This window comes from Thunnus thynnus, chromosome 22 (genome assembly GCF_963924715.1).
Source record: "Thunnus thynnus chromosome 22, fThuThy2.1, whole genome shotgun sequence".
In the NCBI taxonomy this organism is placed as follows: domain Eukaryota; kingdom Metazoa; phylum Chordata; class Actinopteri; order Scombriformes; family Scombridae; genus Thunnus; species Thunnus thynnus.
The window spans coordinates 3,094,245-3,121,054 of record NC_089538.1 but is presented as its reverse complement, the minus strand read 5'-3'; the positions used below and the strand labels follow the sequence as shown (position 1 = coordinate 3,121,054).

Below are 26,810 nucleotides of genomic sequence, written 5' to 3'. Positions count from 1 at the left end.
GAAAACATCATTTTAAAATTACGTAAAATAATAATCACTAGATGAATTGGGTTGAAAACAGGTTGAAATATGTGTTTGAAATGACTGAGACACTACAACCACAGCTACAGTCATTAAAATGCATGTCGATGAAGGTTTTATGTTGAAGTTTCTCTACCGGATGTGTGATATTCTACATTAACTCGCTCTTGACAGCGCTCAACTAATCCAAATGTCTGTGTAAAGACAAACAGAGCAGACAGCAGAGGACCCGGGTCTGCAGGAGCAGCCAGGAGGAGGAACACCGAGCCTTCAGCGCATCCAGGAGTCACTGACAGGTCTTTCCTCACTTTGCTTTTGTTTCCTTCCCTGAAAGGCGACAGCGGCACTTTTGGAAACACGGGGGAAGATCTGAGGAGAATATTAAAGCGACTGAGGCTTTCAGTTTCCAGAGTCGGTCTCCTCTGCTCACCTTAACATGGCTTCAACAACCTGTACCAGGTTCACCGATGAGTACCAGCTGTACGAGGAGCTGGGAAAGTAAGTCCTCTTCATTTTTACATCTTTTTTTTAAAATAAAAAACGTGTTATCAAGTGGGCTCTAAAGTGGCCCTGCAGTGCTTTCACTGTCGGTGATTCACCGAAATCTCCGACAGAGACCTCCGCCTACCTGTTCCTACCTGGATAGCTTCCCATTCAAAAACCTTTTTACTTGTTTATCGACGAACAACCCGCGAACACGAAAAAAACATTTAATAAACCACTTATTGAACCTCACTGTCTCATGTTTTAATGTTTGTCTCAACTTTTTTGAACTGCTTTTCCCACCTCACTGCCGCACTACCGTGTATTTCAGTGGAGGAATATCTGTTGAAAAAGTTTAAAAAATTTTTAACAGAGGCGCCACCAGGTGTGTTGGAAGTAGAGCTGAGCGACATGGACAATATCAATTATCGCGATATTTTGACCAAATACCTCGATATCGATATTACAACAATATTGTAGTGATGACTATTAGTGCTTTCAAAATACACAATGAGATTTTTGATTAATAATCATCAATAATGTGGACATAAGTGGGTAAAAGCTAATAATAGAACAGCTAGAACAGTCTGGTAAGTTCAAAACTTTTACATTACAGCACAAAGACAACACTTATACCATATCATGATATTACAATATCCTAAATCTAAGATGACATCTAGTCTCATATAACGATATTGATATTATATCGATATATTGCCCAGCCCTAGTTGGAAGTAAGGCCGAATATAATAGTAGCGCATGATCATTTGTTGGTGGTCTTAAGTTTTGCTGCTGCTTGCATGTGACCCTGTCGACGTGTCAGATAAACAAAAATTAGCCGTTAGCATCATTAGCAGCGCAGGTTATCAGGTATTAATAAGCTGTCACATGCCTTGCTCTGAACCATCTGTAGTGAAATGATGTCCACTTTGAGTTAGACTATGATTATAAGATGATACGCATCATCAGCTGAATGTGTTTCTCAGTAATTCGGTTTGCAGAAGTTTCCGCCCCTTCATGCAATATGAGAGGGGTTGAATTCTTCAGTGGTTTGCCTGGAGTTCACACACAAACAACAGAGTATTCATATTGACATCATTTTTGCTTCTCCCTACTATGTCAGTGTGTTTTCTGTGAATCGTTGCAGACAGCTAAATGTGCTCACAGGCCGACTGTGTTACTGAACAAATGCAAGAAAAACATGATGTTCAGTTAGGTTTCAGAAGGTGTGGTGCTCTACTTCTTTGCTCGGCTGCAGATTAAATCTTGTAATTGATAGCAAAGAGCACAGCCAGTCTGTATTTAAAAAAAAAAAAAAATCACAGTGGAGAACTCTGAGCTGATATACATCAATCTTTTGTCACATTAACTAAATATCAGCAGTCATATCAGTCATTGCTGCATTCGCTCTGCAGGTTTGGAAGTTTTTGAAACAGATTATTGATGCAAATATTTCTCTACTGGTTCTCTGGAGGTTTACTGAATGTGCACCATCCACATAGTAATTCAGATTCTTGGTACTCCAGCTGCCTATTTTTAGACCTATTTCTAGCAGACCTTTAGGATGGGAATATGTGAGCTGAATTAGTCTTCAGATTGTCAGGTATGTCAGGATTTTTTGTATTCTGAAGACTCTTGTTGAAATCTGTTGGGTTCTCCAGGTATGCAGAGCAGTGCTACTCATGACATGTTGACACTTGCTGGCATCCTTTAATACATTCTTTATTTACATGCCTTCATGGAATGAAAAATACTTTTATATGGTTCCACTTTCCATTTATATCAGAGTATTGTTGGGCAACATGGATAAAATCTAATATCACTTTAGGTGTAAAACCATTTATAGATAAATAGCTAGATGGGAGTTAAGTTTTTGGTTAATCCACTGAATTAAATACCTGACAGTCATGTTACTGCAGCTAACAATCATTTTCATTATCAATTAATCTTTTGATTATTATCTTGGATTAATTGATCAGTTCTTTGGTCTGTAAAATGGTGAAACATGTCAATCAGTGTTTCCCAAAGCTCAAGGTGACGTCCTCCAGTGTCTTGTTTTGTCCCGACCAACAGTCCACTCTCCAAAGATCTTCAATTTACTATCAGAGGACTAAAGAAACTAAGAAAATATTCACATTAGAGAAGCTGAAATGGACAAAATTTTGACTTTTTTTCTTGATTAATTCCAAACAGTTGGTGATTAATTTGATTGGTTGGCAACTAATTGATGATTGCAGCTCTAGACTGATGTTAAAACCACAGCGGACTATCTGACTTGTCGTAGCAGGAAAAGCAAAGGTTACTGATAACTGTTGAAGTGTCTCACAGTGAACCAGCACGCACAGTACAAAGCAAACTGAAGCAGCTACATGGAATTCACCCATTTTTTAAAATTTGATTATTTATACCTGAGCTTTTCCTGCTGTCTCATATGTCAAAATGTCTGGAAAAGGTTTATATTGCTAACAGTCGGGCTAAAATGACCAGAGACATTAAAGCCGTAGTCCACCTACACTGGCGTTTTCACTTGCATTGCCTGATTAGACCTCTTCTCCTGACTGTGTGGGCGTGAACAGACTTCAAGGAGATTCAGGAGGTCAGAAAATGATCATTGTAATGCTACGATTCACTATTTTAATGTCGTTCTCAATATTATGGCTGCCTTTGAATATATTCTTGTGAAATCTCGTCATATATTATGTTGACTGGTTCCTGACTCTTATGTGTCATGCAGGGGTGCTTTCTCTGTGGTGAGGAGGTGCATGAAGATATCCACAGGGCAGGAATATGCCGCCAAAATAATCAATACCAAGAAGCTGTCTGCCAGGGGTGAGTAACCTTTTGCTTTGGACAAACTGTACCAGTATTGTTAGTTTTTTTAGACGGTGGCAAGCAGTGGTACTCTGCTTAAAAACAGTTCCTTTTTTAGCCATGCTACCCCTCAAAGCGACTTCCTTTCTGACTGTACATGTTTTTCTCACGCCTTCACTATTTTGTGGTAGTCATGTCTGTAGTGGGGGGGGCGGTGGTGGTCAGGTTCCAAATGGTAGCAGCAACTCTAACCGCACATCCTCCTGCTTTTAAAGTCACTTTCACTTTCATGCTCTCCATCCCCCTTTTACATTTTTTTTTTTTTTGTAACTCCACTAATCAAAGTGGCACTGACACGAAGGAGGCCAGCAGCAGCTCCTTTTTTTTTTTTTTGTTTTTGTGACTCATTCCGCGATATCAACCGCAGCCGCCGATTGGCGATGAGCTGTACATGACTCACAGCGCCGTCTTTCACATTAAAACACAAGCCAGTGAAAGCAGCATGTGTTGGCAGAACTGAGAGAAACTCTCGCTCCGTCCAGGAAGCGGAGGCCCCCGGATTACTTTATTTTCCTCTCCTCACCTTTTTTTATTATTCTCTCCCATCGTTATCTGTTGCGGCGTAGGCCGAGGCTCCCGTTGTCTGGATGTTTTGTCGCTGATTGATCCAGGCGTAAGACCCTAATGGGCGCATAACGCACAATTACACAAAGGAGATAGGCTTGAAAAGGCTCACAGTGATGGGCGAGCGATAGCAGCGGTGGCGGCAGATGCAGCGTCTCATGGGGGAAGCAGAGCAGAGGGGGTGGTGGGGGGGGGGGGTTTCCTCACAGATTTAACAGCTGCATGAAGAAAAGCTAGACGTGGGAGTACATTTGTGGTTTCAAAAAAAAAGAGAAATCACTAACAATGAAAGGAAAAAGTAAAGAGATTTTGCTTTGCTCAGTGATGCAACAGTGTATATAGTGAAAAACTGAGAGCTTTTGGTTCCCTTGTCTAATCATCGCTGCCTCAGCTCCAGAGGTGAGAGGAGAACACGAGCGGCGACGGGGAGGAGGAGGAGAGGAGAAACAGAGGAGAGGGCAGAGGTTTTATAGAAAGGGAGTCCATGATTGATTCCACACTCGGATTGCTTTGGCCGAATGCCTTCGCTGCGAGTGTGAGCCTCCCTCACCTGAAGGAGAAAGCGAGAGTGAAATGGAAAGAAGAAGAGGAGGTGTGTGTGTGTGTGTGTTTGATGTTGATGTAGGGCCAGGAGAGCGTTCGTCAACAGCGCTCGCTCTGGTGTTTGTTCAAGGTGAAAGCTGACTTTTCAGGAAGTGATTAAAAAGTTCTACGTAGTTATACAGTATTATCCAGTGAGATTTGTAATTATTCAAGGCTACAGATGTGATTCAAGATAATACTGGTTTATTTACAACTTGGGTAGTTTTGCTTGTCATTCTTAGGGGTAAAAATAAGCTATGGACTCCCAAGTTCACCGCTGTGGAAAATAAAATTGACCTAAGCTGTAAATAACAGTGCAGACCAGTAAACAGCTGATTTACAGCAGCCTCCCCAGTCTTCTGAAACTGGACTGTGACCAGACTTGAATACTAGCGTCCTGTGACGATCACAGCATTCTCTTAACTGATGGAAAGGATGAAACTATGAAAATAAACTCCAAGTTGTAATAAACCAGAATTATCTTATAATGCTTGAACTGAAAAGAAAAAAAACCCTCCTTACTTAGACAAGTACCCAGTTGTCTCCCATGCTAATGAGCTGTTGTCGAGCTGTCCGCCCTCAAATGGCATCTAGTCTGAGGCTACCATAACAATCACTTTTGAAGCCTCTACTGGTGTTTGTGAAGTTCCATTCTCCCTTTCTTCTTGCCATCATTGTTACTGCTGTGATTTCCCTGCTCTGTGGCCTCTACCCCCACCATGATAGCCATAGCTCAGCTCACCACTGGTCCCACCCACACACACACACACACACCACAGTACGGCTAAAAATGTCCAAACAGCACTGAAAAACAAAAGTCAGGCAAACAGAGGCTGATAACATGCAATGTTTCTAGCTCTGTCTGTTGATTTTTTTTTAAAGGGGAACTCCACTGGTTGTCCACATCAGCGTGTGTTTCTAGGTGTTGAATTGTAAAAAAGTTAGTATAAATCCTTTTGTGGCTCCAGAGGAAGCTGTGTGGCAATTGATAAATTGCCTCAAGTGATGTCACTTGAGTCAGTGTCGGTTGAGGACTACAAGTTTGAAAATGAAAAAGGCTACCAGACCTCTGTAACCCGCTCCTCATCTCTGCTCGAGGCTAGCAGCTATTAGCATAACATGTCCCAATCTCCAACCAAACTGTTGGCAGTAAATTTGCATTGTGGGTAGTGTAGGAAGGAAGAAGAACATGCATGGAATAAAATAAGACAATATTGCTGGTTCTGCTGCATCAGTGTCGATCGTGAGTCCAACAATGTCATAGGAGCACAGTGATTATTCAGTGGAGTCCTCTTTTATGCTAAAAAAATTTCACATTGCATTGTCAAATCATGAAAACCACTATAATCCAGCTTTCGGGGGTTTCACATGACAGCAGTGGTACGCTGAATAGACAGAAGAGAGACGGCTCTGAAGGCACGTTCTGCCTTCAGGCAAACTGACAGTAGCGTACTGTTAGAGCGGCTGATAGATATTGAAGCAGGCAGGCTGATCTGAAGGTCACGTTCAGTGAGGGGAAACCCCACAGTCGCTGCCAACACTGCTGCTGCATGATGAGAAATCCCAAACAGAAATCTAACATTTCATCAGAGAGGCTTTATGTGGCAGTAAACCTCAGCTTCACATCAACACCAGTGATTTCTGTTCTACCTTTCCAAGGAGTACTGACATGACTATCGCAGCTGAACTTTTAAGGATTAATCCGTGCTTTTGGGAAGTACACACAGTTGTATGTACATCCCCATCTGTTTGCGTTCACCTTTGGTTCATCTGATTTAACAGTGAGATGACGTATTTGTGGTACACCGGGGTGTTATGAATAATTATATAGAACCCGTCTTCAGCATTGAGTTGTGGCATCCTGTGAGAATATATTTGTACCACTAGTTGAAGTATCCTGTCAAAATATATTACAGCAAAGACACAGTGCAAGGTCACCCTTTTACCCAGGGGAATCAGGAAGTGGGCCGCTGATATGTAGATAGGACACAGCTTGGATTGAGAGCAGTGGTGTGTCTCCATAGGGGGAAGCCTCAAACCGATTGGGTATAAGACATGTTAGTTTCTGTCAAGACCAGTGTTTCCCCTCTAAACACTGGCGGACCGCCAGGCCAACAAGAACCCTCACCATTTTTTTTTAATGCCAAAAATAACAGCAAAAATCCATTCATTTGGAAATCAATAGCGCTTGGGAGCTTCTGTGCAGCGCTGTTCTGAAACCTGTGTCGTTGCCTGGGAAACTCTTGGTAGCGTAGCTCCTTTTAAGGAATAGGGCGGTGTGTAGCGAGTGTGTGTGTGGTTGAGCAGCAGAAAAGTGACAATGAATGCAAGCGGAGCAGAGGAAAAGGTTAGCAGTAAGTTGTCAATCTGGCAGTAAATATACAGTACAGGCTACAATTTGTCAGTTAATAAATGCTGCAGCTTCTTAAGACCAAGAAAAGTCTGTTCCTGAAGTTAGCAACAATGGCCTAACCTGACCAGGCTTAAGGTGGATCGACCCTTAAGGTGGACCAGTTAAGGGTCAATCTCAGCCGCTCCTAATATCTACCTCAATACTTGAACACTGACTGAAATCAAGTATTGAAAACTTTCAAATATGGAAAGTAGAGTGGCAACCAGCTATCATCCTCATTATCAATTAATTGGCAGATTATTTTCTTGATTAACTGGTGAATCATTTTATTCTATAAGATGTCAGAAAATAGTGTAAAATGTCATCTCAATATCCCAGATCCTGAGATGATGTCTTCAGATGTCTTGTTTTGTCTGATCAACAGTCCAGAAAAACAGATTTAGTTTACAGTGATCCTCACAGATGAGGTTTTGAACAAAAAAATCTAGTTTTCTGTCATTCACCTAATCAGTGAATCGATTAATCATTGCAGCTTTAATGGGAAGTTGGTATCAAATTCTTGCTTGACTTTTAGTCTTGCGTAAAGTTCTGCAACCCAACTGGTTGGGTTGCAGGTGGATTCAGGTTTAAAGGTTGACAGTGACTGTTAGCTTACTGTTTGCTCAACGGCCATAAAGCACATATGTAACTTCAGGTCCCAGGTTGGGGTTGGTTCTCAAATCTGGCAGTACCAGTTGCATTCAGTCTAGTCGGGTCTTAAAGGTGCTTCACTAATATTATCATCAACAATCTCTCAAATGACGGTATGCAATATCAAAGATGTTGCGTGTAGTGATTAACCAACAGAAACTTATTACAGGACTTGGTTTTAGTGTCTTTCAGCTCGTTTTGGTTTCATGGCCCACAACTTTACTGTTACTTTTCTTTATTATTATTTCCATGGCAGATTAATCTGCTGATAATGGTCTTGATTAATGGATTGATCGTTTTCTCTTTAAAACATCAGAAATCATTCAGAATATGAATGCACGTGAAAAATATTTTAGAGTTCAAAGTGATGTCATCAGAAGTCTAAACAGTCTAAAACCCCCCAAAATGAAATTTACTGTAATTTACTGAATGCTAATGATACTTTGTATCTGCGGGATGGGAAAGTGTTTGCTAATGCGTTAACCATACCAACCACTTTTTGATCAATATTTCCTGATATAAATTAGTTTAGGAAGTTTTTGTATACCTGCTTTTGTTAAGACAAGATAAAGCTTTCATGTACAGAGAAGTTTGGGATGTTCCTGCATGTTAAAAAGGAATTTGTAGAAACAGACACATGTTTTCAGTTCTACTTTTGAAAAAAAGTCTCATGCACAAGTTTATCATTTCTTAAGAGCAGTTCTCCTGCTGCTATGAGAGTAAAAAGGCAGTGTTTTTATTTAACACTGTTTTTTAAAATGATGATGAAAATCATTGAAGTGAAGGTGAGAAAGCTCACGTGTGTTATTTATTAACTCCCCCACTCCCCTCCCTCAAAATAAAAGCTCTAATACTTGGACAAGCACAGAACATGCATCTGAAACATTATCCAGATGTAGTGAACTGAAAGCCTGTCTCCTCTGACATCACATGCTTGTATGAAGGGAAAACTAGGACAGTGGTTAAACACAGACCTAGTGATGCTTGGACTCGGTGGAGTGGAAATGATCACTTGACAAACCCACCAGGCTGTGGAAAAGCCAGCTATGGTCCGGGAGCCAGCCATTCTGTCGTTTTTTGCTTCTGGAAAATACCCGAGGCCCCAGCCACTCATGCTCTTCATTCCCATGGAAACAAAAGAGACGGAGAGCTAAATATAGTCTGTGGGGTAATCTAGGCGTTGAAGTATATTACAGTCTTTGTTATGTTAATTGCGCAAGTACATGATGCTGTTGGTGTTCTATGAATTACTCAGCTCACACATTTTGTTCAACAATCAACAATAATATTTTTTTGTCTTGATTCATTTACACACACACACACACACACACACACACACACACACACAAACTGTAGCTCAGCATGTCAAAGCCAACTGCTTTTTATGTCAGCTGTAAGCCCGGCAACAGGAGTGATGACCTGACCCTTGACCCTGCGATTTATATCGAGACTGGGTCAGCGGTACCTAAATCCCTCCTGCCACTACTTCCTCATCCACACACACGCATTAAATACTCATGCACACATACACACACACACGCATAAGGAGTGCCTAAATAAAGTGCTCTATCAGAGGTGTGTGTTGCCAGTGGTTGGCTTAGCAGCTAATGACAGGGGCTCAACAAGCCATTTACACAATGCCCTGCTAAGACCAGACATGAAAGAGATGGATCAAGGGAGATATATACAGTAGTGTGTGTGTGTATGTTTATAAAGGGGAAAGAGACATATGAAACAAATCAGATTGTGTACAGTGTAAATGATATTTGAGTGTCTTGTCATTGTATAGTGCAGCATATCTCATCCCTCAGGTCCTGGCTAACCCATATGGCCTGTGATTTGGAGGACCAGCAAGCTGCTCATACAGACCCTGTTGACACAAGCATAAGTGATGAGTCAGTAACCCCTAGGAGAATGTCCTTTTGTCTCTGTCACTGCTTAGATAGTCTGTCTCTCATGCCTAAAGTGTGTCCACTAACTCTAATTGCTGTTGTCAAAGGCTGTAAGCTGTTGGCACTTAACACTTGACACCATCTTTGCATCATACATTATTTTTTTATTTTTTTTATTGGAACACAAATCTGTGCTCCAAAATTGTTTTTCCCGGTATTTTGGTGTGTTAAGACAGAGAAATAAAACACCTTCCAACCCCCCACCTATCCCAAACTCTCAGAAGGAGACAGAAAAGAAAATGCACACATACAAAAAAACTAAATAAAATAAATAAAACACACACACAAAAAGTAAATAAAATAAAATAGGGAGTGAAGAACAATAAGAAGGATGCTCAAGGTGCCCACCTCAAAGAACGGATGCACTGAAAATCAATTGGGGTCCAGAGAGGTAAAAGTATTTACATATGAGGTAATAGGCAGCCATCTTTTGTAGAAATTTGCAGTTGAACCTCTTAAGGAATATTTCACCTTTCCTAACAACAGAAATGTTAAATCATTTAGCCAGGATGTAGCAGAATACCTCTGCGGGCTATGAGTGAGGCAAAAGCAACATCAGAATCTTTCTAGTGTAATATTAAGGGCTTCACCTAACATTAAAGAAACAAGGCCAGAACTCATTAATTTTCTGTACAAGAAAAAAACATGAGTATGATCCGCCGTTGATGAGCCACATCTATCGTAAGTATCATTTGTACCTGGAAACAACCTACTAAGCCTAGCGTTTGTAGAATGAACCCTATGCAGGACCTTAAACTGAATTAAACTCAGACAGGCATATGAAGATGTAGAGTTGACCCTGACTAGTGCCCCTTCCAATCATTCATCACATCAAGCTCAAGCTCCTTTTCCCAATTACCCCTAACCTCTGCAAGAGAGGCCACACCTGAGGATGATATAAGGTCATATAAAATTGAGATCATAGCACATACCGTAGGGAGAGAAAGCACCTCAGTGACAAGAGAACCCGCTGGAAGCTGAGGGAAGGATGTAAAATATGTGCGAGCATAATTACGAGCTTGAAAATACCGGAACAAATGAGATTGGGGTAAATTATACTTAACACAGAGATCATTAAAAGTGGCAAATGAGCCCTCTAAATATAAAGCTGAGAAGCGAGCCAGGCCTCTCTCTCTCACAAAGTGAAAATTGTATCTAAATTAGAGGGAGGAAACAAGTAGTCATTACAATTGGGGCTGCATGGGGCGGGGGCATGGTGGTGTGGGGGGTTTTAAATGTTGCCTGAATTGTTTCCAAATTTTCAAAGGAGAGAGTACAACTGGATTTCTAATGTATTTGGGAAAACAAGAAGTCAGGGGGGCACAGACCAGAGCTGCCAGAGATGATGGGCAGGAATAATTGTCCTCCATTATACACTAATCAAGGTTGGAAGAGTTACACCAGGCATGAATTTTTTGAAGATTGGCTGCCCAATAATAAAATAAAAGGTTAGGCAATGCAAGGCCCCCCTCTTGTTTGCTTCTCTGCAGTACTGCTCTACATGCTCTTGGGTTTTTGGCAGCCCAAATAAACTTTGAAATTGTTTTGTCTAACATTTGAATAAATTATTTTGGTAGGAATATTGGAAAACACTGGAAAAGAAACAAGAGTCTGGACAAAATGTTAATTTTAATAGAATTCATTCAGATCAGATTTAATTTCCATAACCAACTTTTTAGAATTCATTTTATGGAGAGAGGGGAGGTAGTGAGCAATGTTGACACCTAAATAACAGAAACTAGTGTGGGCCAATTAGGATGGTAGGGTACCTGATGGAATTTGTTTAGCTGCCGCATGTGATTTAAAGTAAAAGGTCATCAGCATAGAGAGATACTCAATGTTCCAGTCTAGCTCTATAAATACCAGTGAAGAGTGGGGAGAATTTGAGTACAATGGCTTCTATCACTTCAGCAAAGAGCAGGGGGGTGATTGGGCAATCTTGTCGGGTTCTTCTTGTCAGAGAGAAGTAGTCAGACCTTTGGGAATCAATTGTCACACAAGCAGTAGGGCCAGAGTATAAAAGTCGTATCCAAGAAATAAATTTAGACCCAAGACCAAATTTCCCCAGAATAGAAAACAAATAATCCCACTCAGCCCTATCAAAGGCTTTCTTTGCACCCAATAATATAACCATTTCAGCAGCTTGAGACGTACCAAGAGAAAGCACAATATTTAAAAGGCTTCTAATATTAGACATAATTGCCACCCTCTAACAAACCATGTTTGATCTTCAGAAATTATATCTGGCAGGCAAGGATCCAAACGGAACGACAAGACCATGACTAGAAGCTTTACATCTGAATTTAACTAACTTATTGGTCTCCAGCTGCATCAATATTCAGGGGTTCTTGTCTTTCTTGAGAATAAGCGAAATTGAAAGTATAATAAAGGGGCAAGTAGGTGGGAAAACGTCTTGTAAAAGTCAACTGGAAATCCGTCTGGACCCGGTGCTTTGTTGTTTTGGCCTCCTCTAACTGTATAGGTTTATACAAATCCTTTGTGTTATTGAAATCTATAGTAGGGATATTTAAGCTATCTAAAAATTATCTATTGTAGTCTGTAGTTAACAGGGGGTTCAGATTAATAGATATTAGAGTAAAGGGAAATGAAGACAGTTTATTTCAGTTGGATTGGTAGTTATGGAGTGGGAGGGGTCAGACTTGAGGTATGAAATGAGAGGCTGACTAACGTTTAAGTTGGAGAGCTAAGAGGCGGCTGGCTTTATTGCCATATCCATACTATGTTAGTCCACCTTAAAAGATATTCTGCTTTACCTGCGGAGAGCAAGTCAAATCAGATTGTAGTTTAACCCTTTTGATAAACAGGTCTGGACAGGTCTGTGCTGAGAATTGCATCAGTCAGCTCTTGCTGTTTTTGTTTATTTTTCCTGGCCAAATGTCTGCTGTATGAGATAATCTCTCCCTGTGTTGTAGCTTTTAAAGTTTCCTATGACAAAGAGGGCGAAGTTGACTCAGTCCTGAGGCAAACACCTCATGTCTTTCCACTACATCGTTCAACCAGAGGTCCCATTCATTCATGAATCCACCAACATACAATCTGAAATTGATGTCAAAGTCATACATGAGTCAAAGGCAGTACTGCACTATTGGCTATTTCTAATGTTATAAAACAAGACCTTGTAGCAGCTCAAAATAGTACAGTATATAAGATAACATGATGCATGGCAACGCAGGATGAATAATAACAATTCCAGCTTGATGACTGCAGTTGTTTCCATATAAACTGAATGTGGTGGGCTGTGTGATACTGTACTATCTTTAAAATATATGATAAGTAGAGCTGAACAATTAAGTAATGGTTTAGGCAACTGACAGAAATGTAATCAATACAGCCCGACTAATAAGGATATTTGGTAGTTTAAAAACTGATAAATATAGTGGAAGAAAGTAATTTTATTCTTAACATAAACTCCTGATGTACACAAAGAATCTTTACATGGATCCCTTAGATTAATACGTACTGAGAACAAGATGACATATTTATTACAGATTAGTGCAGATGGGTTTTTTTCTTTTTTGGTTGATGATATGTATAGTGTGCTCTGCTTTTCCTGCAGAACCTTGTTTCTCAAGGTTCTCCCTGCCTGTAAATGTGTCGGGAAACCCCTGTGTCTGTGTCATTGACTTGTCCTGAGTGTGAACAACTTTGTAGAGCATTCTCTCAGCAGCATATAGTACACGCTACAAATACAACTATGTTACTGCTTGAACAGAGTGTTTGTTGACTCTTTTTTCCAATACCTCAGTATTTATTTTGGTACCAATGTGTTTGAAGCATCAATTATCAAAAACTGTCAAATACCAGAAGGTAATTCACAATTTTGACAATTTTAGACTGTATGTATTTAGGCAAAGTTCCTTTACAGCCATTTGTGTTTAGACATCTGTTGGCTTGGTTAAAGAAAAAATCCAAATATAACCCAGCCCTATTCTTTTCAGTCTTTGACAACATAAGTAGCTGTGTGAATAGCTGTCAACATTGATATCTGGGGTGTGATTCCACCCATGTTGGAAATTCCTCCTTGTTTTCTGTCTGTCTGCTCTGACAGTGCTTCACAGGGGAAAACAGATGGAGGTTTGTTTTATCTCCTTGCTTTTCTTTATCTTCTATTCACTAAGGCTCTGTAAGTCTGAATTGATTTTTACATGAGCATAAAACCACAGTGTGTTTAACCCTCAATGATTCAGCTGAGACAAGAAGCTCTGGAGCTCTTGTACTGTCTGCCTTCAACTGTATCTGATTTTTTTTTTTTTTTTTAAAGACAGGGGGAAACACAGGAAGAAAGATTTGAGGTTGAGACACACCAGTGAAGATTAACTGTGGTCTAATGACAGAAAGTTATATGTGTTTGTCTATTTGCAATAATTCACCCTGGACTCCCTCTTCTTGTAACTGATGCACAGCTGCTCACGGCAGGCTAAAAATATCTCATTAGAACGACGCGAGGGAGCATGAAAAACAGAAATCAGGCTGCCATGTAATAGAGCAACTGTCAGCGGGAGTTGAGGACTCCCCAGACCTTGGCAAAAGGTATTTTCATCTCTGTGTGCCTAATTTCCCCATCAATCAACTGCCAAGAGAAAGACTTATCATTCCACTCTGTCTTTTTTTTTTTTTAAATGGTGATTAATGTTATTTCCTTCTCAGCTCTGGCTCAATGTGTTCAAGCTGAAGAGGAGATGAGTAAGTGAGAGAATGACAAGGATAAAAATAAAAGAATGGAGGACGTGAACGGTATAAGATGTGTATGATAAAATAAACACATGCCATAGAATCAGATGAAAAGCTGCTTAAAAACAGTCAAGGCAGTGTGACCTTTATTCTTTCTTTTGTGGAATTACTCAATGGCATTTTTTTCCTTGTGTTACTGACGATATTGAGATTTATAAGTTGTTTTAATGCTTAGTTGGTAGGCAGAAGATGGCAGGTACTGACTGTTGATGATGAAATACATTGGTGAGAACTAAGCTGATTTGTGTGCTATCAGTCACTCAATCAAAGCCCACAGGAGGCACCTCATCAATACTGATAAGCAGCATTGTCTCCTCTATTGTGGAATTATAACACTGGATGGATTTCTGTGGATTAGTGACCCATTCTCTCTGAAGTCAAGCCTTTGTTCGATGAATCAACCCGGAGAAGAAAAGGAACAAAAAAGGTCAATTTGTCTGCTTTCTATCAGCTAAAACCATCTCGAAAACAAATAGATTTTTGAGGGCTGACCTCAGTGATATTTTAGTTAGTTAAGAATTGTTAAATTTAGTATTAATGAACAAAAATAATCCATATAGTGTGGAAACAATTGGCTGATTTATTGGTAGATTAACTGATTTAATCTGTTTTTATATCATTGTAAAGTGAATATGTCTTAGGTTTTGGATTGTTTGTTTGACAAAATTAGTGATTTGAAAGAGTCAAATTGGGAATTTCAGCCATTATATTGACTAAACATTTAATTTGATTAGTAAAAAATATCAATAGGTTGCAGTTCCAGTGCCATAATGTGCAGAAACTTTGTTGGGTGTCTCTGATACTTTTTACAAGACACTAAAACTGAAAATCCAAACTTTATGAGAAGCTTCTTAAGACAGGGTGAGGAATGATTTTACTGGCCAGATGTCTGAAATGAAACTATGTATTAAAACAATCCATCCATCATGTCACATGTAGAACACATACACCAATATATACCAATTTTTGGCATCAAAATCCATCAAACAGATGTTTTCCCCCCTGCTGAAATGTACCCGTTACCATTCACCTTTTTATTTTCTCTTCTACCTGGAGTGTCATTAACCAGGACCTCCAGGGTATCCTTGGCCATCCCAAGGTGTTCTCTCATTAATGGGATGTGTTATCCCTCAAGCATTTTCTGGATCTGCCCTGAATCCATCCCAGCTGGACATACTCTGAATACCTCCACAGGGAGGTGGCCAGGAGGAATCCTTATTAGATGCCTGAACTGCCTCAAGTGCCCCCTTTCAGTGCGAAAGATCATTGGTAATAAGAGGTTCAGGCTCAGCTCCTTGTTAGCTATTCTGTTTATAATTTTCACAAGCATCTCAAGGAGCAGCTGTCCGGTATGGTGGCATCAGGATTACATCTCTGCCTTTTGCAGATGATGTGATTCTGTTTGTTTCACCAGACCATGACCTCCAGCAAGCACTGGGATGGTTTGCAACAGACTGTGAAGCAGCAGAGATGAGAATCAGCACCTCCAAATCTGAGGCCATACTCTACTGAAATAGTAATAGTAGAGGACTTTCTTTGGAAAGGGCACTCCAAGTGAAGGAGTTTAAGTATCTTGGGGGTCTTGTTCATTAGTATTCGTGTTTCAGCTGCAGAGTCAGTTTGTCATGGCTACAGGTGGTAAGCCTGATGCCACTCCCAGCTTGTCTGATTGGTGTCATCCACTCAGGTGCTGTCTCTCCCCATCTCTTTGAAACATAGGGATAAACTGGAGTATTCCCTCTGGGCTTTATTCTAAATCCTCATTTAGCCAAGTAGGCCAGACACTCGAGGGATAGGCTGCCTGCCTTAATTAGGGCTTCTTTGTCTGTCAGATAGAGACTGGGTGCTCCAATCTAGGGAGGGCATCTTCTGGCAGTGCACTTCTCCGCCTTAATAAACCACTCTGCTGGCTCTCTAAGAGCACAAGATCAGTCCCCCTCTGTCCCTTTTCTTATCTCTGTCCTCTATACACTTCCTGTGAATGGGAAGAAAGACGTCATTATTCTTCATGGCATTGACCTCCGAACTTTGGATCTTTTGTGTTCATCACTTGTTCTCTGAAGGGATAAGGGTAGAGTGTAATGTGTTAATGACCTGTGGGAGCTGAACTCCCCTAACTCTTCACATGCAACTCCAAAACACCCACCCTGATATGTATAATGTATTCATGTAATGCATCTGCAGTCCACAAGTGTGCAGAGGATGGGAGTTTCCTCCCGCAGCAGGATTTACCCTTGAAATAAAAAAACAGGTAGTTCTTTTCATAATGTTAGTCCTTGTCAGTTTCACAGAGGTGAGAAGAGATGAGCTTGGAGAGAAAGACATACATCCACTGAATACACGGTTCAAATATAAGTGGAATCAAGCTGTGAAAAGCTACAAAATATTAAAAACACTGCTTTGACTGAAAACAACTTTGGAAATTTAGATTCAGTCCATGTCTGTAGCATAAGGCAGTGTTCAGACTGGCAGTTTCTCTGCTTGAAAAAACACGACCATTGATTTGATTCAGCAGGGCTGCCAATGCAGGGTCACCTGGCAGAAAAGTTCAGCATGGCTCTATTCTCACCACTGTATGCAATGTAACATAATCTGGTAACACACCTCCTTAAGTTTGTCAAGACAGAGCATAAACATTTTTGCTGTGGTATCTTTCCAGAGTTGATAAATCCTGTCTCATAGTTGGGATGGGTATTACTTGTTATTCTAACTGACCTAATTTCAGTCATGTCTGTATGTTTGATAAATTCATTCCTTCATACAGGCTGCCAGCTACCTTTTTTTTTAAAAAGCACAATAACGAATCTAACCATATAAGGTTAGGTATACAACCAGTCAGAGTTAGCTGTGTGGGTTCATTTCATAAATGGATTTGGCGCTGTTCCACCGAGCAGTTTTGAGTGATGCATTATTAACCATGCGTGTCCAGTCTAACTCAAAGAGACAAAACAACGCAAATATTGGTGACATGCAGCTGAAGTTGGGTGCAGATGAGAAACCTGGTGTCAAAGAAACGTCACGGCTTCAGTTAATGCGATACAGATACACAAAATGTAAATACAGTCTTAAAATAGCAGAGTAGCAGAGTGCTCAGTGTGTGTGGTGAGAGTGTGGGAAAGAGGTGGTGAGGTTGCACTCAGGGCAGACAGGTGTGCTGGCCATCAGAGCACATTCAGGTTAGCAGTAAGCTAATATGAATATGACAGTGAACATACATTATAAGCTACAGTTTAGTTTAGTTAGTTTAGTTCAGTTGTGGAGCAGTGACGGAGTCTCCTCTGACCACAGCCTGGAAGCTGAGGCAGGTTGCTTTAGATGCAACAGGCTAACAGACTTTCTAATTAAAATGTCATTTTATACCAGAAATAATCTCACTGATGAACTGAGTCAAAGGCATAAATGTGTTGTTTAAATCTTTTTTTTTTTTTTTTTTTTAAATATTTTTATTCATTTTTAGTCACAAGAGATGTGAAATAGAGCTGGTTTTAGTTTGATTTTCCTGTTTTAGCAAATTTAATGGGTTCTTAACTACTGAATAAGTGTAAGAAATATTAATCATAATCCAAGCTTTTCTGTTTGTTCTTCAGCATAAAGAATTAATAAGGTCCACTGTGAGGACAGAGAATTTCTGAAAAGGTGCAATTAATGAAAGATATTGTTTCATTAAGTGTTACAAAGGTAAATGTGAAAATTAATTGTGATATTGATTTTCAATGTAATGCCCAGCCCTAGTTTACACAAGCCAGAGAACGTAATGAAAGCTACATAGGAATTGTGTTATGAAGCACACTAACTAAAGGATTTATTTAGACCATTAAAACTGATTGTGTTAACTATATTAAACAGTTTGAAACAGTATACACAGAACCTTTTGCTAATGATGACCCCATGTAGTTAAAACGGCAACCTGGGGTCTCTCCTGTAATAATTAATGGTTACCTCACCACTAATGGAGTTTGCTGAAGTTGCCTCATGTCTCACAGGGACACTGTCTGAACCATGTAAGTAATACAGCTTCCCTAATTTGTGGACAGCCCAAACATATTGTGTAGCAACAGTAGAGGTGAAAAGCTGCCAGAACCACGCGAAAGGCGTCGATCCTTCCAGGGAGACTCTTGGCAAAAATCTTGTTTTGTCTCTCTCCTTCCTCCTCCCATCAATATGTTTTCTCCCTCTTATGCTCAGTGGATGAAATCAGGGATTGCATCACTCACACACTGGAGCTGATTTGAGTCATGTTTTTAAATTCAGCCACAGCAAGAGTTTTTTTTTTTCTGGCTCAGAACGAGGCTTGGGTGGTGCAGCAAGGCAAGACTATGTGGCTTTGATGATATCCAGAAAATGTGGAACCTAAAGCACCTCTATTCTATCCTATCTGTTTCCAGACTCTGTTGGACGGTAAAGCTTCAGGTTGCTCCTTTCTTCTGCCTCATATTTTAACTCCAGTAAGATGCAGTCATGTATTGACTACTGTAAGATTACTGTACGTGATGTTGCCATGACAGTGATGACATACTTCTAGTTCTTTAAAACATTCAACACCAGAAAAACACTATAGCTGGAATCTAACCTGGCCATGTACTGCATCTCTTCATGTCTTCCTGTTTTAGTCATAAGATTCAGATTGTAAGTGGCCCTTTTAGATGAATTTGATGAATACACATTTAGTCAATAATAATGTCTCTAAGGCTGTTTTAATGGTAGAAGAGAGGAAGAAGAGGAAAGGTTGAAAATGAGGTTGATTGATGGTGAAAACTTAGTAATGAAACACGAGAGAATGGGAGTATAATGTAGAAAACATCCAGATCTGTAAATTCTGTGATCCAACAAGCGAGGGGTCGAAATCTGTCTCCAGCAGCTCTCACTGGCACCCTGATGTTACACTTTGATTGAAACAAGGTCTCCCTTGAAAGGAGTGAATTTAGATAGAGATAGAGGGCACAATGGCGACATAAAGAGGGGAAAGAAGAATTAGGATGTGAAAAAGAATGGATACGGACAGAGGTTAATGATGTTTTTGTTCCTGCAAAGGTTTTCTTTTGCAAGCGATATAGAGAAGGGGTGACAGGTTAAAAGGACACAAAGTGGGTGAGGAAATACAGAGTGAATGAAAGAAAAAAGGTTGGAGTGTGAAATTGCAGAGAGTTTCAGCTTTGTGGAGAGAAGCAGTGATGTCAGCCAAGGAAAAATGATCAGTGTGTGGGCGAGAGGTAATGGAAGTGAAGTTCTACTCATTGTGCTGTGCAGGAGTGACTGGGAGGAAAGGATTGTCTGTCTGGTCCAGCAGTCTACTTTAGTATATATTAGTGGCCCTTTCAAATGTTTAATATCAGTGTCAATACAGTAGTGTAATTTTGGTACAGGATGATTCTTAATGTCTGTGGTGACTTTTCATTGTGTCACCAGCAAGTCCAATTTTTTTTTTTATTTATCTAGTGAGTGAATATCTCAACTTCTACCCAATGGATTTGCACAATATTTGGTACAGACATTCCCCATCAAGTATGAATTGTTTTTTTTGTTTTTTTTTACCAAAGCCACAAATACCATGCCTCGTAAATCCACTATTGCTTAGGCGCTAGTCTTTCTGGCTACTTGGTAAAGTTGATATTCAGTTCTGTTCTGTTTTTAACTGGAATATTGATAGCAGCCTTTATCTCATCAAATTCCTGTCTCTGGGAATGTTTAGAAATAATCATCGCTGGTCAGTCATTAACTTATTTAGACTGGGAGTGTACATATTTGACACAGGCTATCTGAGGTTTCCCGCCGATAGTAGAACTGAATAGATGCATTTTTCATAGCACAAGATACATTTAGTGTTGTCTTTTGGTTGTGAAGTAAACATGTCACAGTGGGAAGAGGAACACTCTTAAGGGTATTGGACTGTTTAAATGTTATGTCAGAGCTGGTGTTCTGCCAACCTGAGCCAGATAACACATGAAGTCAACATTTCTTATCACGAGTTTAGTTGGCTAAACATGCGACTTGGCCTGTTACTGTAGTTTTTTGCGGCGTGACCTGATCCGCAACTCTCCAATCTTGACTGATTGGATCTGACAGTAATGCAGCTGTCGACTTGGTTTTAATTATATTCCAGCTGCATTAGCTGTGAATGTTATCTCTGTAAACTCTCATTCACACATCACTCACAAAGCCATCATGCTGAATGTGGCACAGTTTATAACAACCTCTAACCCCTCTTCAATCCCACCTTATTTCTCACTCTTTTCTTTTTTGGCTGCTTTGTAAACATCTGCTTCCAGCTCCAGCTTCCAGGTTTTGTTAAGGGTTGGCTTCAGAATGTTCTTGGCTTTCTTTTTATTTCAGTCTAATAAATATCGTGGCTGGATTGTGCTTGGAGACGAGTGGAAATCAACCCAGACAGATGGTCACTTTGCTCTGTGGTGCAGAGCAGGGCACAGAAACTGCAGGCTTCCAGTGAAATTCAGGGATTCCACAGATATTTCTACTGTGGTAACAATATCAGCTCAGTGATGACTAGAACATATACAGCACCCAAAACCCACATTTAAGTAAAGCTGTATTTCCACCAGGAAATCATTCAGCAGAGTCAGTAAGCCTGTTAGCATGCTAACCTAAACGTTATACCCTCAACATCAACATGCTAGCATCGTCATTGTGAGCATGTTAACACGGTGATGTTAGCATTTAGCTCAAGTACAGCCTCACAGAGCCACTAGCATGGCTGTAGACTCTTACGCGACGTTCAGAGCGACATTAGCGCTGTGTAAAAAAATGCAGCCCTCCCCTTTTATTTTAATGGTGGCAGTGTGTTGACAGAGCGGGGGTGCCACTATGGGCTCGGCCAAACACTGCAGCAGTCGTCCAGCAAAAAAGTTGAACCGGGCTCAACTTTTGATGCAACACGTCATCCAGCAAGCAATAACATGGAAGAACATTCATGGAAGAGCACATTTCTGGTGGATTATAATTTGTAAGATGAACTCCGTATTCGACTGTTTACCTCGCCATCGTTGTGAGGAAAGATAAAACAGTTGCCGCTGGGATTTCTTTCCAGAGTTATAAAACCTTGTCTGTGAATATAAAAGCACTGTGCTTGTGTGTTTTGGCTTCTGATAAGCTTTTAAATGCATTAATGTGTAGCTCCAACTCGACTTCCTGGATTGTATTATAATGTCTCACCAGTACCTTTTAAACAACCTCCAACGCAGGCCTTCAGTTGATTTAACACAGAGCTGATTTCAGTCTGAATGCAGCCTTAATCTATCGTTATGTTTTACTGTACCTATTAGGGATGTGCAGAAAGCCCACTATTTGTATTTGTATCTGTATTTGTTGAGGCAGCAAAATTATTTGTATTTGTGTTCGACTGCAGATTGCGATTGTAGACGACTGCGCTGACTACTGAGCTAAACCTTTACTTATCGCCTCATTGCAGACAGACCTCTAACTAACAAATATTTTTTTAAATATTTGTATGAAACAAATATTTGTAAAAAACCCATTATTTGTGCTTTGCCGAATAATGTATTTGTATACACCCCTAGTACCTATGTACCAATAACTCTACCTATGTCATGTTACTCCAGGATAAATGAAACCTTATCATTCAAAAATATTCAAATGGTTTTGTTCTCATATGAAATAGAGCAGAAATTTCTTTTCTTTTCATTACATTTGAGTCTTGGAATGATCACGACGGCCACAGTGAAAGATAATTGAGGTTGTGTCACGCCGCTGTCGAGATTAAACGCCTCCACTTGAGGGTGACTCAGTTCTATAAATTGACTCAAAGAGCTCCAGGAGAGGAAAATGTGTGTGTGTGTGTGTGTGTGTGTCCATGTTGTCTTATGTGACTTATGTGTTCAAGCAGTTTTGTGTGTCAGAACATTTGTTCGAGAGGCCTGATTGTCTCATTGTTCTTAGTTCGAGTCTGATGATGGTCATCAAATGCAAATTGGTGGCACAGGTGACACCCTGTTAAACAAATGAGACAAAAGAGCTATTACAGAGAGACTTGCAGGCACCAGTAAACTGAACTCCATTAAAACACACTTGTCACGCTGACAGTCGACAAGTATGAAGAGTTTTGTTCGTAAATAAAACTTCATGTTTTGAGAAGCTACAGCTGCTCTCACAAACCGGCTGGTAGAAGAAAATTAAAGCAGAAAGCTTCATTATGTAAATATAAACATGTCCCTTGCCAGGAATGTGTGATTTACATTTGCTGCCTTTTTAAAATAATCACCATCAGCTAATGATAGCTATGGTTTTCCACCTATTTCCCCCCACGCAACACAAAAATAAAGCAGCCTGAGCAGGCCATGATATGATATCACACTTTTCCCCCTTTTTCTAATCATGTGTTTGTGTGGCAGTGAAACCTCTTGTTATTTTAAACTGATTACTGATGCTTGACTCTGTAGCTCAAATATGGAGAAAAGACTGCACTCAAAAGCTTTAACACCAGTTCATACAGCCAACTTCTATCTGGTTTCTTACCACCCAGGTCTTCCATCCTTCCTATTGGTATTACAAAGTTAATATCTAATATCTGGGAACACTGTGTCATTGCTAAAATGTCATCTGACAAGTTATAAAAAAAACCCTCCAGGGTAGCCAAGCTTACTTTGATGAGAACACAAAGCTGAGATAGTAAAACTGTACATTCACTACCATAGTGTGACCAGTTTGTGAGTGCTGAGTCTAACATCAAGTCAGAGGAAGCACTAAGTTTTATGTGAAAGAGGAAAAGCCGCGTCAAGACCACGCGCATTACATCAGGAGTCCGCTTAAAGCAACTCTAATCTATATGAAATGCCAAAATGTCTCCTGTTCCAGCTTCTCTTCCTGTTTTAAATAATGTTTTACTGAATATCTTTTTGGTTTTGAACTGCTGGTCAGACAAAACAGTTACTTGTTGATGACACCTTGAGCTCTAAGAACTTGTGACGGACACTTTTCACTATATTCTGACATTTTATTGATTTATTTCAAATAATCTGCATTAAAATTATAGTTATTTGCAGCCCTTGTGTAGTAATGTAACTATATTTCTGCACTATCTGTGATAATCCTGTTTACCAGTCATGCAGTGTGATCCCTACCTATCATAACCAATAGAAATGATGACCAAAACATCAAACATAAGATCCAAGTTATAATAAATTGGGATGTTCCTGAAAGATTAGAATTTAAAAAATCTCCAGTGGCCATATATTTACCTGATCTATCGTTTGGTTCGACCCTCGCTGTCATCATGCAAGAATGATCTGAAATAATATGCTGAGCTGCTTCTCGCAGGATGTTTCAGGACACATTGAGTGAAAGCAGGCCTCGGGCCACATTCAATGGCGGATTTATGTTTTGTTGTCCTTGCATGTGTAATCCAGGGTTTATAATCCCAGTCTCGTGCTGCCGTCACTGCATTACAGCCAGAGACTCACACACCTCCTCCACACTGTCTCAACCATTCTGGATTATGTCCTCTGCTGCCTTTGTTTTCTCTCACAGTCATACATCTGTCAGAAAGCCCTCCAGGGCAACAGGCAAGAGTGGTTTTGGACAAATGACAGCTGGGAGTTAGGAGGAGGAGGAAGTGGTAGTCTCTCTCTGAGTGTTCAGATCACATTTCAAACTCTGTGCCATCACCAGAGGTCCTCTACAGGGCTGCAGATCTTTTCCATCCATTCGTAGAGGAAAAGAGACAGGCGTCATCACTGCTTCAGCCAGGTCTCAGCTATATTTTCTAGATGACAGAGATACTTTCAGCTGAATATTAATGCAAGAATCTTGATGTCGACATTGCCAAATCATGTCCACTGAGCTCAGTGTGAAGCAGGTAAACATAACAGCATGGTCCCAGTTCAGCTAGCATGACCTCAGTACACATATGCTCCCATCAGAAGCAAGAACACACATTTCCAGGATTGTTCTTGCACATATGTCTGTGACACACATGCACACGTTCCCTTAGGCTGATCACTTTCCTCTTTAATCTCATACACCGAATCAGATTAGGGTATTGCTCTAATGTAAGTTTGGCATCAGCCCATGTTTCCTGCTGTGCGTGTGTGATGTGCAGCATCAAATATGAGCGCACACACTTGGAGGACAGTGCAATAAATTAATCTTTTTGTCCCTCTTTTTTTAAAGCTTAACTGAAGTGCAAACATTGCAACCCTAGGCACCAGATTCAAAATCCTGCCTTCACTTTCTAATTGTATAACACACCCTGCTTGTGTCTGTAAATACTCGGAAACGACTTGGACAATTAGGGCAGGTTAGACAGGGGTTAAATTCAATGGAAAATTGTAACAGTGTCCCCATTCTGTGCAGCAGAGTGCAAGCCAACAAGTTGACTCATTAAACAAACTGTTTTTCTCGACCGTCCGTGACTCACGCCTGCAGCACAACCTCTGGAGCTGATGAGACAGAGAGAGGAGAGAGATGGTGGAAAATGTGGCAGGTCATACCCAGTTGAAGACTCATGTTTTGGGTTAAGAAATTTCAACTGAACCTCTTAATCTGCTGCACTCAAGCGTCTTTTTTCAAAGCGTGCATAGAGAAAGTTCTAGATCTGCGTATTTAATTAGCAACCACACATCCTGCCTGTGCTACATCCATATATTCATGCATGAATAGGCTTAATTACATAAAGAAACACCCTCAAATTGCTACATGCACTACTGAAAAGATTTCTTTGAAATACCTAGTTGCCTAATCATAACACTGTGAGGTGGAGGAAATGGAAAATATGACAAAGTTTTAACTAAACCAAAATGTTTTGGCAATTTAACAAAGTTCTTGTCCAAGAAGAAGAAAAAAAAGCATGAAGCAGGTGACAAATACTGTTGGACAGGCAAAGGAGTAACGGTTTGAAAAGTGATTCGAGCCACTGGAAGGGAAGCACTTCACTGTCTTGCACAATGATCAAAGAGCTGCAATTAGCAGAGAAACATCTGTAAAAGACATCATCACTGAGTGTGACTCAGAGCCATCGACTTCAGAACAAGTGGTGAGCAATTTGCTTTGAATTGTTGCTTTGTTTGAGTTGAACAATTGCAGCGTAACATTTGGAACATCTTACCAATCAAACAACGTAAAGGTTAAAAACACATTAATGGAGAGCGAGTGCACTTGTCATTTGCCAGACCCTACTTATAGATCCTGCAGGACACATGGAGCTGCAGGTGCTCAGTGATGCAGCACTTGAGAAAAAAGATGAAATAGTCAAAGAGGTGTTGATGGCGTGAAGGAGATGCTGTGTTATAGAACTAAATCCCACCTGTAGTAAGTCTTCCTTAAAGCTTCTAATCAGTATGCTAACAGTGGATCACATGTAATGTGAAAGGTAATGCTACTGACAAACCCACAGAGAACTATCACCAAACCTGCAGTTCCCCTCAGCCCTACTGAGCTTTTTAGCCTCGTATAGCTCAATATTTTGGTTTTAGGGCCTACAAACTCTTCTTTCATGAATCTTATTTCCAGTAGCAGCAGGCAGCTGTTTTCAGCAAGAACACATGTAAGTTAGCAACTAGCTGGTGAACATAGTGGAGAATTTAACACCTAAAGAGCCAAATATCTTTTTCAGGAGTTGGTGGAGACCAAAACTTTCACAAAACTTTGCATACATTCTACATGTAAAAGTTATAGAATTTTTAAGGATGAGTGTGGTGGAAAAATAATCTCATTCTCTCTTCTCCTTCCTTTTTCCTCCTACTTCTTCTCTCACACTGGATTCCAAATGGATTTTCTCAGTATGCCAATCCCATCTAAGCCAATGTGGGAAGAATATGAACTCGGTGGCACTCTTTTCCCTTCAACATTCTGTAAAATCAAGGCTTTAGACTGTACAGCTTTAATTTTCCAAATTGCTTGCTAATCATCTTTCAGCCAAGCCCTGAGTATCTTACTCTAGCTACTGTGTTTCTACATGCACAGAAACCTGGAGAAAATTTTAATATTTTTCCCCACTTGTGGTAAATGTTGAATCATGGAGACACTGCGGTAGCAAAACACAGACAGGTGGGAAAATGACCGGAGAACTGCCTGTATGTGGAATACATCGTCGGTGGTCTTGGAAATTTGACTCCGCAGCTATGCATGAGATTGGAAGATTATGTTAGAGAACAAAATCATGGTGTGTGTGTGTGTGGTGTGTTTAGGGATATTTTGTTAGAGTAGATGTAATGCACCTTTTAATCTGGGAAATTCCATCAGGAGAGGATGTGATGCGTGGTGGTGAGGATCTCCAGGAGTGGGAGGATTCAAATGAGGGCAAAGTTCAGGCTCAGCTACTGTACAGATGAGCATCTCTAAAACTTGTAGGTCATGGTCAGGTGTATATACATTTTGTATGAATATCATTATCGGCCAGTGAGTTGATAAAATTACTAGTACCTTACTAGACACCTTTTAGTTAGGTCAGATGGAGGCTGGATCACATTTCCATCACAAACAAACCACTGTAGAATTCTTTTAGGACCGGACCACTTCCTCTAAAAGGCTCTTGGTATGGTTGTTTTGGACTGTAGCCGAGATTACACGCAATT

The 26,810-nt window shown here is 40.3% G+C and overlaps 1 protein-coding gene across 11 annotated transcripts in view; it reads left to right on the top strand.

Annotated features, from left to right (window-relative positions):
* The first annotated feature begins 206 nt into the window (after window positions 1–206).
* Window positions 207–26,810, top strand: part of camk2d1 (calcium/calmodulin-dependent protein kinase (CaM kinase) II delta 1) — a 110,124-nt gene continuing 83,520 nt past the window's right edge. For 5 of the 11 annotated variants that reach the window (XM_067580431.1, XM_067580429.1, XM_067580432.1 and 2 more), the window contains exons 1-2: window positions 207–519; window positions 3,239–3,333. In XM_067580431.1, the coding sequence (XP_067436532.1) occupies window positions 458–519; window positions 3,239–3,333 (157 nt within the window). In that variant the 5' untranslated portion in view covers window positions 207–457. The remainder of the gene's footprint in view (window positions 520–3,238; window positions 3,334–26,810) is intronic. The other 6 variants (XM_067580439.1, XM_067580437.1, XM_067580440.1 and 3 more) reach the window with 2 other exon arrangements.